Source organism: Cetorhinus maximus, chromosome 21 (assembly GCF_964194155.1).
Source record: "Cetorhinus maximus chromosome 21, sCetMax3.hap1.1, whole genome shotgun sequence".
Classification (NCBI taxonomy): domain Eukaryota; kingdom Metazoa; phylum Chordata; class Chondrichthyes; order Lamniformes; family Cetorhinidae; genus Cetorhinus; species Cetorhinus maximus.
Window position 1 is genome coordinate 84,335,301 of NC_135899.1, and position 14,616 is coordinate 84,349,916.

General features: G+C 41.1%; 1 protein-coding gene across 2 annotated transcripts in view; it reads right to left on the reverse strand.

The window, feature by feature from the left end:
- rlf (RLF zinc finger) overlaps nt 1–13,486 on the reverse strand; it is a 55,611-nt gene extending 42,125 nt beyond the window's left edge. For both annotated transcript variants that reach the window (XM_078567324.1, XM_078567323.1), the window contains exon 1: nt 13,326–13,486. In XM_078567324.1, coding sequence (XP_078423450.1) covers nt 13,326–13,454 — 129 coding nt within the window. In that variant the 5' untranslated portion in view covers nt 13,455–13,486. The remainder of the gene's footprint in view (nt 1–13,325) is intronic.
- Nucleotides 13,487–14,616: the final 1,130 nt, after the last annotated feature.

Below are 14,616 nucleotides of genomic sequence, written 5' to 3' on the forward strand. Positions count from 1 at the left end.
CAAAGAGAAAGGCTGAGGCATATGAACAGTACAGCAATGTAGGTAAAGACAAGCAGAGTGGGACAGGAATGGACAGAGAATATAGGATTTAGGCCATTCAGCTCTTCAAACCTGGTCTGCCATTCAATAAGATTATGGCTGATCTGGTAGTAATCTCAACTACACTTTGCCATCCGCTCCCCAAAAATCGTAGATCAGAAAATTAAGGTCATTGCAGGGAATAGAAACAAAAATATGAAATTAAAGGGTTTTTTTTATCTGAGTGCATAAAGCGCCTGCAATAAGATATATGAACTGATGGCATAAATGAGAGGTAAATGAGTTAGATCTAATTGCCATTACAGAGATATGGTTACAAGGTGATCACGGTTGGGAAATAAATATTCCAGGGTACACAATAGTTTGGAAAGACAGCCAGAATCACATAGGAGAAAGGGTAGCCCTGGTTGTGAAGAATAACATAAGGGCTTTAGTGAGAAAGGATCTGGCCTCAGAAAATCATGAAGTTGAATCAGTATGGATGGAAATTATGAATAACAAGAGTCAGAAAAAAACTGATGGGAGTAGCTTAGAGGCCCCCTAACAGTAGTTATACCACTGGACAGAGCATTATACAAGAAATTACTCAAGCTTGGAACGAAGGAAATGTAATAATTGTGGGGGGCTTTAATCTTCATATAGAGGAGGTCAATCAAATTAGCAATAGTGGTCGAGAAGATGAGTTTATAGAACATTTCTGTGACAGTTTCTTGGAACACTATGTTGTGGAACTGACGAGGGATAAAGCTATCTTAGATCTAATATTGTGTTATGAAGCAGGGTTAATTAATGTCATAGTAAAAGATCCACTGGGAAATAGTGATCATAATACCACTGAACTCCATGTTAAGTTTGAAAGTCACATACTTCAATCATAAACAAGACTTTTAAACTTAAACAAAGCCAATTACATGGGTATGAAGGGAGAACTGGCTAAGGATATTTGGGTAAATAGGCTCAAAGGTATGGAGGTAACTGAACAGTGGGAAACATTTAAAGAAACAATTCAAAATGTTCAACAAAAATATTTTCCATGGAAAAACAAGAACTCAGCAAGAAAGACCCATCCCCGGCTTACTCAGGAAGTTAAAGATAGTATTAGATTAAAAGAGGCTTACAATGTTGCAAAAACAGTAGCAAGTCTGAGTGCAGATTGAGAATGTTTTAGAAACCAGCAAAAGGACACCAAAAAGTTGATAAAGAGAAAACTATAGACTGAGAATAAACTAGCCAGAAATACAAAAACAGATTGTAAGAGTTTTTATAAGTATATAAATAGGAAGAGGGCAGCTAAAGTAAACATTGGTCCCTTAGAAACAAAGGCAGGAGAAATTATGGGGAATGAGGAAATGGCAGAGACATATACACAAAATATATGTTCAGTTTTCACAGTAAGAGACACAAGCTTCACACCAGAAATAGACAGTAACCTAGGGGCCAAAAAGAGTGAGGAAATTAGGGAAATTAATATCAGCAGAGAAAGGGTATTGAAGAGCCTCAAGAGTCTAAAACGCAACAAATCCCCAGGACCATGGCCTACACCCAAGGGTTCTAAAGGAGATGGTGTATGCACTCGCTATGATTTTCCGCAAGTCCTTAGATTTGGGAATAGTCCCATTAGATTGGAAGCTGGCAAGAAAGGAGAGAAGAAAGAAAATAGGAAACTACTTGCCAGTTAACCTAACATCAACTGTTGGAAAACTGCTAGAATCCATTACTGAGGAGGTCTTAACAATGCATTTAGAAAACCACAGTATGATTAGAATAAGTGAACATGGTTTTACTAAAAGGAAATCTTGTTTGGCGAATTTATTGGAAGTTTTCTGAGGATGTAACTATTAGAGTAGATAAATGGAAACCAGTAAGATGTAGTATACCTGGATTTTGAAAAACAACATTCGCTAAGGTACCAAACAAAAGTTTATTAGGCAAGATTAGGGCTCATTGGGTTAGGGAGTAATACATTAGCATGGATAATTGGTTAATGGATAGAGCGCAGAGCAGGCATAAACAATGTTTTTTCCAAGTCGGCAGGCAGTGAATAATGGAGTGCCGCAAAGACCAGTACTGGAGCTTCAGCAATTTACAATCTATATTGATGACTTAGATACACGACTGTCTCTTCATCTAAGTGGAAGGTAAGATTTGGGGAGGATACCGAGGCCGCAAACAGATATAGACAGGTTAAGTGAGTGGGCAACAAAACAGCAGAGTAGAATTTAGGGAAATGTAAACTTATTCACGTTAGTCGTAAAAGTAGAAATGCAGAATCCCTTTTAAATGGTGAGAAACTTCTAAGTGTTGATGCTCAAGGAGACTTGGGTGTGCTCATAGAAAAACGCAGAAAATTAACATGCAGGTGCAGCAAGCAATTTGGAAGGGCAAATAGCATGTGGGCTTTTATCGCAAGGTGACTGGGGTACGAGATAAAGTCTTGCTACAACCGTACAGAGTTTTGGTGAGACCACATCTGGAATACCATGTACAGTTTCATTTCCAAATTTAAGAAAGGGTATACTTGCATTGGAGGCAGTACAGCAAAGGTTCACTAAGTTGACCCCTGGGATAAGAGGGTGAGTAAATTGGGTCTATTTTCTCTGGAGTTAAGAATAATTAGGCGCGATCTCATTGAAATCTACAAAATTCTGAAGAGGCTAGAAAGGGTAGACACAGAGATTGTTTCTGCTGGTCAGAGAATCTAAAACACAGGGCAAAGCCTCAAGATCATTTATGACCAAGATGAGGAGAAATTACTTCTCTGGAATTCACTACCCAGAGAGTTATGGATGCTCCATCATTGAATACATTTAAGGCTGGGATAGGCAGATTTTCAGTCGCTCAGGGAATTAAAGGGTATGGGGAGCGGGCAGGAAAATGGAGCTGAAGCCGAGGATCTGCCATGATCATACTGAATGGCAGAGCAGGTCGAAAGGCCATATTGTCTACTCCAGCTCAAATGTGTGTTCTTTTGCAAACCTATAACTTCTACCACCTAGGAGGAAAAGGGCAGCAGGTGCATGGAAAGAACACCACCTGCAAGTTCCCCTACAAGCCATATACCAACCTGACTTGGAACTATATTGCCCTTCCTTCACTGTCGCTGGGTCAAAATCTTGGAACTCCCTTCTTAACAGCACTGCGGGTGTACCTACACCACCTGGAATGCAGTGGTTCAAGATGGGGGTGAGTCCCAAGGGCAATTAGAAATAGTCAATAAATGCTGACCTAGCCAATTTTTAAAAATCTTGAGATGTTTTCAACTAACATCAATTTTGGAAATCAGATCTACAATTATACTACCAAGAAATTAAGGATAGTATTAGGTCCAAAGAGCAGTCATATAAAGTTGCTAGAAAAAGTTGCAAGCCTAAGGATTGGGAGCAGTTTAGAATTCAGCAAAGGAGGACCAAGAGATTGATTAAGGGGAAAAATAGAGTATGAGAATGAACTTGCAAGGTTCATAAAAGCTGCTTTAAGTATTAAAAGGAAAAAGATTAGTGAAGACAAATGTAGGTCCCTTAAAGTCTGAAAGGAGATCATTTATAATAGAGAACAAGGAAATAGCAGAGCAATTAAACAACTACTTTGGTTCTGTCTTCACAGAGGAAGACACAAATAACTACCCAGAGATACTAGGGGACCAAGGGTCTAGTATGAAGGAGGAATTGAAGGAAAGTATTACTAAAACAATAGTGGAGAAATTAATGGGGCTGAAAGCCAATAAATCCCCAGGGTCCAATAATCTACATCCCAGGGTAGTAAAGGATGTGGCCATGGAAATAGTGGATTTGTTGGTTGTGACTTCCAAAATTCTAGAGATTCTGGAACAGTCCCAGCAGGTTGGGGCTGCCAAATGTAATCCCACGACTTAAAAAAGGAGGGAGGAAACAGCAAATTACTGACCAGTTAGCCTAACATCAGTAGTAGGGAAAATGCTGGAGTTTATAATAAAGGGTCTGATAACAAGACACTTAGAAAATATCAACGTGATTAAACAAAATCAACATGAATATGAAAGGGAAATGATGTTTGACAAACCTACTGGAGTTTTTTTGAGGACGTAACTGGCAGAATAGATATGGGAGAACCAGTGGATGTGGTGTATTTGGATTTTCAGAAAGCTTTTTATAAAGTCCCACATAAAATGTTACTGTGTAAAATTAAAGCACATGGGATTGGGGGTAATATATTGGCATGGACTGAAAATTGGTTAGCAGACAGGAAACAGAGTAGGAATAAATGGGTCTTTTTCAGAGTGGCAAGTGGTTTTTAGTGGGTTACTGCAGGGATCAGTGCTTGGGCCCCAGCTATTGACAATATATATCAATGGTTTGGATGAGGGAACCAAATATAATATTTCCAAGTTTGCTATAGAGGGAATGCAACAAAGGTTCGCCAGACTGATTCCTGGGATGGCAGGATTGTTGCATGAGGAGAGATTGGGCCAACTAAGCCTGTATTCATTGGAGTTTAGAGGGGGGGGGGGGGTGTTTGAGGGATCTCATTGAAACATAAAATTCTGACAGGAATAGACAGACTGGCTGCAGGGAGGATGTTTCCTCTGGCTGGGGGTCTAGATCAAGGGGTCACAGTCTCAGGACACAGGGTAGACCATTTAGAACTCAGATGAGGAGAAACTTCTTCACTCAGAGTGGTGAACATATGGAATTCTCTACCACAGAAGGCTGGGGAGGAAATATGAGGAAATAGATAGGCTTCTGGACTCTAAAGGAGTCAAGGGGTATGGGGAAAGAGCAGGAGTATGGTGTTGAAGTAAAGGATCAGCCATGATCATACTGAATGGTGGAGCAGGCTCGAAGGCCAAATGACCTATTCCTGCTCCTATTTTCTATGTTTCTAAGTGTTTTTTCACAGCTGAAATGCACAGAATGTTATGGTTTCACAAGTAAACTGAAATCCTAGTGACATGATGAACATGCCATTAGTTAGAAATTAAACCAAGTTTGAGATCAAGCTCCAGTCTCAACCAGTCATGACACCCTTTCAAATATCCCATGTGAGCTGTTTGCTTGAGTTTAAAATACCGTAGGTGATTTTCATTGTCTAACTTGGTAGAGATTAAACAGTGCATCCATTTACCAAGTAATGAGGGACAATTTAATGCCATCCAGGATTTACCGCCAAATACAAGTGAACCAACAGCATGAGAATAGAAATTAGGTAAATGGTTATCTTCAGTCCCAATTTTACCATACCCCCATTGGTGACACTCCCATTTATATTTAGTCCTGCAATAAGTCCTATGGGCAATTAATCCAATTTCCTCACTAACCTAGCGTGGCTCCCTTCTCTTCTCAAGTATTAAATTTATAATCCTCACCCCTCCCCAACTTCATTCCTCCCATCCTACTTCCACAACCTCTCCCTGTCTTATATCTTTTCTAGCACCCTTTGACTCTGTCCTTTTGTGCAGCATTTGTTTCACCCACCAATGGTGACAGAGCCTTCAGCAACCTCACACCTACTCTCTGGATCTCTGTCTGCCTCATATCTTTAAAAACCATCTCAAAACTCATGTTTTTCACCAAGTTCTCAGTCACCCCTTCTAAGCTCCCCAACAACAGCCCTGAATCTGTTTCCTTATCTTTTTCTCTTCCAATTATTCCCTATGTGTAGATCAAACATGCTAGCCTGGAAATACTGCGATGGTCTAACAAGCCAGAGATCCATAGATTGTTAGATAACAAGGGAATCATGGGATATGGGAATAGTGCAGGACAGCAGGATGAGGTAGATCAGCCTTCATTTGAACAGTGGCACAGGCACAAATAGTCTACTCTTGCTCCCACTTCTTACGTTAAAAGTATTCTTCAGTGTACTGAAATATGCAAATGAGGAAGTTCTAAGTCTTTATTATTCTTTGATGGGATGTGGGCATCACTGGCAAGGCCAGCATTTGCTGCGCATCCCTAATCGACCTGGAGGTGGTGGTGAGCCCATCTTGAACCGCTGCAGTGCATCCAGTGTAGGTACACTTAGCGCTGTTAGGAAGCGCTAGGTTTTTGGCCCAGTAACAGTGAAGGAACGGCAATATAATACCAAGTCAGGATAATATGTGCTTGGAAGGGGGTCTGTGTTGAGCCAATCTCTGCTGGGATGACAGATTACTTGTGGACTCAGGTGAGAACTCTGCTATCTGGCTCTAAACCCGTGACTTCATTTAAGAAATGGCAAAATTCCACACATGGGGGAATCTAAAAATTAGAGCAGTGGAGATTCAAAACAACAATGGGATTGGATAAATTGACTGAAGGATTGAAGCAGATTGGGCGAAAACAAAAATTGCTGGAAAAACTCAGCAGGTCTGACAGCATCTGCGGAGAGAAAGACAGAGTTAACGTTTCAAGTCCGTATGACACTTCTTCAGAACAGGTACTTGGACGAGATAGGCAGGTGAAAGGAAGGGGGAAAAATTGCCAAGTGGAGGTCTCCAAGGATTTGAACAGGGACCTCCAGTTCTAGCTATCTACATTACAAACTTTAATTGAGAGATAATCATTGCAAATTAGCCAAATTCACAGTCACTACTAAAGTAAGAAGGGCACGCAAATCAGAGGTGGCACACAGGAATTATATATTTTTGCCAAACTCATTTTTTAAGTGGCAGAAGAGTGACAGCTAAATTTAAAAAAGACAAGTGTAAAGTGCTGCACATGGGAAGACCACCAAACCATGAACAGTGTCAAAATAGCGAAGGATGAAGTTGAGATAACCAAGTTTCAGCAGACTCAATGTTTAACATGTATAACTGCTGCAGGCCAGCAATCAAAGCAAACAGATAATTCAATGATAGAGTTAAAACATTAGAATTTTGCTTCACCAGTACAGTGTTCTGGTCAAATCATGTCTATTACTGGACAGGAATTCTGATTCTGGTGGCAGCCAAAGAAGAGCCGCAAGGGCTAATACCTAGTATCAGATGACTGCGTTGAGGAAACAGAGCGAGTTTAGTTGTTTCAGCTTTAAAAGGTGATGAGAGGTGAGAGTATACAAGATTAACATGAATGTAAAGGAACATTGAAACACTGCTTCAAGCAAAAGCTTGACCGTAGGACAAGGTGGCAGTGAATAAAATAGGCAAAAGAAAACAAATTCAGCAACTCTGTCAGGAGGTTCTTTTTTTTTTTACACACAGATCAGGCACAAAAAAGGGGTCTCTGGGTAGACTGAGAGAAGGGAAACACAAAATTCATTATTTTTTGGATAACGTGCAATGGGACGGGAAGGGAGGAACTATTTGGGTATTCCAGGTGAATAAGCTATGATGAGCTGAATGGTTTCCTTATTCTTTAAGCTCTTAGAAATGGTTTGAATGTCCACTTTAAATTTATTTTTTTTAAATGGTACACATATCAGAAAGAGCCATAGAGATGAAAAAAGGGGCATTCATGAGTTTTATTGATTATAGTAAGGCACTTGATAAGATGAAACATGAAGAACTGATGAGCATGTTAGAGTCTCTTGACCTTGATGGCAAAGATATTAGAGCAATAAGAAATCTTTACTGGGAACAAACTGCAGCCATAAAAATTGAGAACAATCCAAGCGACTTTGAGAAGATTAAAAGTGCAGGGTGGAGGGGGTCAGAAAGGGGTGTATTATCTCACCAGATTTATTCACTTTGTATAGTGAAAATATTCTTAGAGATTGAAGACCCTCCTGGATTATTTGTTGGAGCTTACAACTTTAAGATAAGACACTCCAATGACACTGTTCTTGTTGCCGACTCTGAAGAGAAACTGTAAAAGATTTTGGATAGAGTAGTAAGTGAAAGTGAGAAGAAAGGGCTGAACATAAACTGCAAGAAAACAAAATATCTAGTAGTGTCCAAAAAAGCAAATCATGCCAGAGAGTAAGATCACAGTGAAGAATGAAAAGGTCAAATGTTGTTACCTAGGAAGTATCGAACAGAAAGTACGACCAAGAAATAAGACGAAGGGCTGGAATGGCCAAATATGCATTTCAAAAAATGAAAAAGATGATCAACTCAAAATTAGCTATGAAAACAAAGCCAAGAATCCTGGAATGCTACATCACACCAATTTTTGACATATGGAAACGAGTGTTTGATGATCAGTGAAGCAATGCAGAGAAGAATTGAAGCTGCAGAATTGTGGTTTTTGAGGTGAATAATGAAGATACCTTGGGCAAGTCACACGACCAATGAAGAGGTGCTAGCAAAATCTGAAACCAAAACAACTTTGCTGACCAAGGTCAGAGAGAGACAGTTTTCTTGGGCATGTCATAAGAAGTCATGATTCAGAAAGTCTGATAATGATGGGAAAGATTGATGGTAAAAGAGATCGAGGTGGACAAAGAATGATCTTCCTAAAGAGCCTCACAAACTGGATAAATGTATCACCAAAGATAATCCACGCTTCCAGAGGAAGCTTTAACATTGGGGTCCAAGGTCATCAATACCCTCCTATGACACTGGACCTGAAGAGAGGGAGCTGAATGGCTTTCCTCATGTGCAGCTGACAACTGCATGTGTAAAGAATTTAGGTGAGGATATAATCAAAAAGTGAGTCAATCTTGCTATGATGCCCACAGAAGATTTCACTTTCTCAGCTCACCTTTGAAGAATGACTTCCTGAAAAAAATGCTGGAAGACAGCTGGCATCAGTTGGTCTGTATCCCAGTGCAAGTCAGTATCTCGGTGGTGTGGGAAGAAACAGGTATAACTGGCCAGTGTTCATGCCTACGTCTAAAGGGATGGCATGACTGCCAAGTCCAGTACTGTGTTTTTCTCTCATCCAGCCACCTACACTTCCATTGATGAGAGAGATCAGGACCAGGAATCCTAGCCATTCCCCCACTAACTGATTGAGATCAGTCAGTTCAACACAACTGAGAAATTGAGCCTAGCATCTTCCTGGAATCAAACCTAGGGCCCTCCTGTAATGAATGGCTCAGCTGCTCACTTGATAAGTTTGCTGCATTCTGAGGAGTCTGTTCCCGACTTTAATTTGCCTCCTATTTTATATCTTGTAACCAAACAATCCTCTTCACTTAACTGTATCAATTAACTTCCGACAATTAAATGACAAGTGCCATATGTTGCCACAAGAGACCCATTGCACATGTGCTCAGTGAACCATTACCGACTCAGTGTTGCATAGTAAAAATTCCCCGTTGGGAAAAGGAAAAATATTTCCTCGGAGAATTATTTCTATTTAAGGTAGTTCCAACAAATGCTACACAAGGATGCAAGTTCATATGCAAATGGGAAATTTAGTTATGTTTACATGAGGGACTCTAATATGTGCACAGTTGTTATTTTTAAACAGTCATTAGGCATGCCCTTAAAGCGGGTCTACCTTGATATGAAGGTAACTTTTCGCAACTGGCCACGTTATAGGCATTATTCTGAATATACATCTTTTTGCACCTATCAGCCATGTTACAATTTGTTTTCTTAACTAGCAAATTTACTACCATGACCAACGCCTCTCTAATCATTACTATCATGTCATTTCAAAGGAAAAGTATCTTTTGCTTTAGTACCACTGACAACAACCAGATGTCCGACACAGCCAGCAGCAAAGATAAAACTTGCCAGACTCTAAGGCCAACCACCTGTCTTAGTGAGTCAGACATTTTTACTTTTGTGTTGCCTTTGGCTGCATCCATTAAGAGCCTGCGTGGCAATACAACAACTTGCATTTATATAGCACCTTTAACATAGTTGCAACGTGCTTCACAGGATCATCAAACATTAGATGCCGAACCTCATAAGGAGCTATTAGGATGAATAGCCAAACGCTTGATCAAAGGAGTTGCTTTTTAGGAGCATCATAAAGAGAGGTAGAGAGGCGGAGAGGTTTAGGAAGGGAATTCCAGAGCCCAAGACCATTAGCTGCCACCTGGAGCAAATAAATTCAGAGATTCTCAAGAGGTCAGAATTAGAGGAACAGAGATCTGAAAGGGTTGTATGGCTGAAAAGTTAGAGATGGGGAGCGGTGAGGCAATGGGGGAATCTGAAAATAAGGATCATTTTAAAATTGAAGTATTGCTGGAACTAAGAGTCAATGTAGGCCAGGAAAAACAGCAGCGATGAGTGCATTAGTGATGTTAGGATACAGGGAGTTTTATCAACAAACAGAAGGTCAGCCAGGATAGCACTGAAATTCAATTCAAGGTAACAAAGGCATAGTTGAGAGTTTCAGCAGCAGGTAAGCTTAGGCAGAGACTGGTGACATTACAGAGATGGAAGTAGCCATTCTTGGTGATGGAGCAGATATGGATGCAAAAACTCAGCTCAGGATCAAAAGAGAACTTATGGTTGCAAATGGTTTGGTTCTGCCTCAAACAGTGGCCAGAGAAAGGGATGAAGTTGGTGGTCATGACTGGAGTTTGAGGCAGGAACTTAAGGCAGTGGCTTTGGTCTTCCCAGTTTTGATTTGGAGTAAACCTCTGCTCATCCAGCAATGGATGTCAGACAAGCAGTACGACAAATCAGAGACAGTGGTGAGGTCGAGCAGGGTGTCATCAGCTAACACGTGGAACTTAAGTGTGTTTTGGGTCAATGTTGCCGATATTTTAAAATGTACGATATAAACGCAGATTGAGAGAGAGAGATGCTGGTGCAACTTTCATTCTGAAGTCTAGAACTGGAGTGCCCAAAAAGATCCCAGCACTATGTATTACATTAATATTAAACATCTAATACACAATACACTTCTATCCAACTACTTCTCTTCCAATTCACTGAGAAGCATGACACCAGGGTGATATTTCCACTTTGTCAATATTAATATTCCAAGCAACCTCACAGGATACACTAGCATAATTCAAGCAGCAGTTTGTACTGGCCTAAGCAGAACCTGTTAGGGGTGCTGGATGTTGGGAGCTGGAAGAATTTTCCAGCCAATATAAACTCCAGATGATGTAAACTTTAGGTTTTGTTGTCAAGATGCGCCTTTAACCAAAACTGCCATCTGAACAGGGCCATATGCAAAGTTCATTAAATTTTAACTCCTCTTAATTATATTGTACACTTTGACAAAATATATTACAGTCAAGCATTACAACATCTATTTTTTTTTCAGAGACGTATTTAATCGAGAACAGCAATGAAGCATTTTGTTGCAGATTTTCTTCATTAATTGTCCGAGATCATTATATTTCTACACAGATAGCAGAGCTAAAAACAGCTAAATCTTTACAAAAAACACTGGAAATACTCAGGAGGTCAGGCAGCATCCGTGGAGAGGGCAACAGGGTTGATGTTTCAGATCTGTGACCTTTCATCTTTCTCCACAGATGCTACCTGACCTGGAGTATTTCCATCGTTTTCTGTTTTTATTTCAGATTTCCAGCATCCACAGTTAATCCACAATTAACTCTTCCATCAGTTCCGTCTGGTTTGTTTCTTTGTTGGTAGAAAGGGAAGTATACATGTCTGAATGAAGTCCTACAGTTTAAAATCAAGTGGACCAGGAGAGCGATATTAGGTGCACAAATTCTCTTTTGGAGAAGGGAGTGGAGAAGAAGGAGAAGGTGATGGGGCATCTAAATAAACATGATCTAATGAATTCAGTACAATATTTTCAAGAACCAGAGTATCATGAGTGTCACAAATTGCCAACTACCCCTCAAAATGTTTTACATTTTAAAACTTTCATTGCAGTTGAGATCAGCTCTTGTGTAACGCTCTCCTTGTGACCTCAATAAATTCTACTCCTGAAAGCTCCAGAATTCAGTGAACAATTCCCGTCATGATATCAGAGTGGAATCTCAAAACATTACAGCGGCAGAATTCGACACAAAGTGCTTGACTCCAGGCTGCTCCCAACTAGCTTCAAAGCATAAAATAAGGATTAAACACTAGCAATTAAGATGCAGAGAAGTGTGCTCTATAACATTTGCAATTCTGAAGCACTCAATTTAACACACAGCTTCTACATTCATCACACATACCCACAGTGCTAGTATGACATTGCTTTGCACTTGTAGATTAAAATGAGGTAAAGTCTAAGAAGCAAGACAATGACTTCCCATTTCTACAAAACAGTAATTAGGATGGATGTGGTTTACACTGAACTATATTCAATGTTGCATCCATCATTAACTTACAAACTACAGCAAACTCAAACACCCATTAGGTGTAAGGTGTCAGAAGAAACATGACAAACCACTGAACAAAAAACAATTATACACAAGACAAAAAAGTGGTACTGTGGTCAATAACTGTAGTTAAAGATTAGACAAAGTGAACAATATTATCTCAACCTATTAAACCCTATTGTAATATTGTTACTTAAAGGTGAAATAACCATTTCACATTATCCTTTGACAGATTAGGAACCTGACATTTATTTTGATGTATTTAACAAAATCTTGTAACGCTTCTAAATAAACAAGCCACACATGCGATATATACACAACCTATAAAATTAAACACCATTACTCTAGTGCAATATAAACAAACCACTGCAGCTACTTCATTTTTTTAAACGAAGACTTAAAATTCAGTGTTTTTTTTTTAAACTTCTCCGTAGACTAACTTTTCAAAAGTTCAATTATGCAAAACAAAATCCACAAAACTTCAACAGATTTTGGAGCATTTGTAGGGAGGCGATTAAGAGAATCGGGGAACTGTCGATCCTGAAGAGACAGCAGTCGAAGAAAGGATAAAATGTCCAATCAGTCACTGCAGCACCACTAGATCTACTCACATCAGAATCATCTTATAAAACGTTGGTCTTCACCATTGGGTTTTAAGGCTGGAGATTGCGCCCTTTTCTTGGAAGGGCAGTTTTTTTTAAAAAAAAAAGCTTGATCATTTGTAGCCCTCATTTCCCCCTGTTGAGTGGTGGAAAGGTTGCTCACTCAGGCTATTGTTCGGTGCAGAGGCAACACTTGAGGGGGGCGAGGAGGAGGGGGGGGGGGTGGCGGGTGGAAGAAACACGTTTAACTATTAGGGACTGGAGTGCGTGAGCTGAGCAAAAGAAAAACAAGCGCTGGCTTAACGGTTAACTTTTGAAAGGCGATATTATACTGTCTGAAAAGAAGCCAATCGAAATAATGAGGAAGGAAGGTGGTGGGGGGGGGGGGGGGGGGAAGGTTATGATGCGGATTTGACCCCTCACACTCGGGCCCAGAGAGAGACCTTGCTGGAGTAGATCCCCTCCCCTCCTCTCCTCTCCGTCCCCGAGCCTCCCAACAAAACACCCCCCACACCACCCGCCCCCCTTCCTCCCTCCCTCCAAACCAGCACCAAGGCCACTCGCTCCGGTGCCGCTCGAAAGCCAGGGGCTCACCTCGCAGAAACGCTGGCAGTATTGCGCCGAGGACTCCTCGGACAGGCCTCGCCGCCGCAGCTCGGCCTGGACTCTCCTGAGCCGCTCGGTTAAAGGCTCGGGGGCCTGCTCGCTCTCGCCGTCCGCCATCTTCGCTCTCCACTGTTGCGCGTAGACACCGGTCACGTGAGCAGCCCGCCCGCCCCGCGGAAGGAAGCGCCCCGCCCCTCCCCCTTTGTGACGTCACAACGCACGCAGGGGCGCGCCCGGTCTGCGCCTTCTTATGACGTCACAATAGTCCCACCTCCTCTCTCTCTCTCTCTTTCTTGGCTCTCAGGCCTGTGACACCCAGCCTGTTTACATAGCAAAATCATATTGCCCTCCTCCTGCCCACATAGTTTTGCAACATGTTGCATGGGCAATTCAATATTTCTCTGCAGTATATCCAGCCCAAAAGTGACCAAGCTTGAAGACTTCATAACCAACAGCTCCAACTTTACACACTCAAGGTTTGTCAACTGTGATTAAATGTATTCCTGGAGGTCTCATTATATGACTTGTCCCCACGCTCTAGCCAAGTAGTCGGCCAACACACCCATCCTTGTGCCTTCCTATGCCAATTGGAAAGCAAAAAGACTTATTACCCAATTGGATTATGCTTGACTGTAAGGCAAAGAGTCTTTTTTCCCCTCCATTTTCAATATTTTTATATATGGCAAAGAGAAATGTTCAGGGAAAATGACAAATTAATTAAATGGATAAAAAAATCTCCCAACTCACTTACATCTGCACTTTCAAACTCCCAACTTTAAAGTCTTTGATCCTCCATTCACCAAAACATCTCTGCAACCCTTGACTCCTCCATCCTTGCAAACTAATGTCCCTTCCTCTCTAAAGGCCTTGAAAGTGTTGTTACCTCCCAAATCCATCTTTCCCAGAACCCCCTTGTTTGAATCCATCTATTCGGGGCAGGATTTTCCGTTCCTTTCCGCTGCAGGTGTCATGGCAGACAGGAGCAGAAAACATCGCAGGATCAGAAAAATCAGTTTTACGTCATCATAAAAACAGTTTGTGATCGTCCGCTCCCCATTTCCCACCACGCCCTGTTAGGACTGCAATTTGAATAGATTTGAAAGTCATGAATGCTCATTATAAAAGACCCTCACTGGAATCACACCCTCCACACTAGATCAATTGGCCACGCCAGCGTCTAATTAGACCGACGTGTTTCACAACCGTATATAAGTGATGCGCACCTGGAGACCTGCACTTCACTCGTGACTTCCAGGTTTGTTCACCAACCTAGCATTGC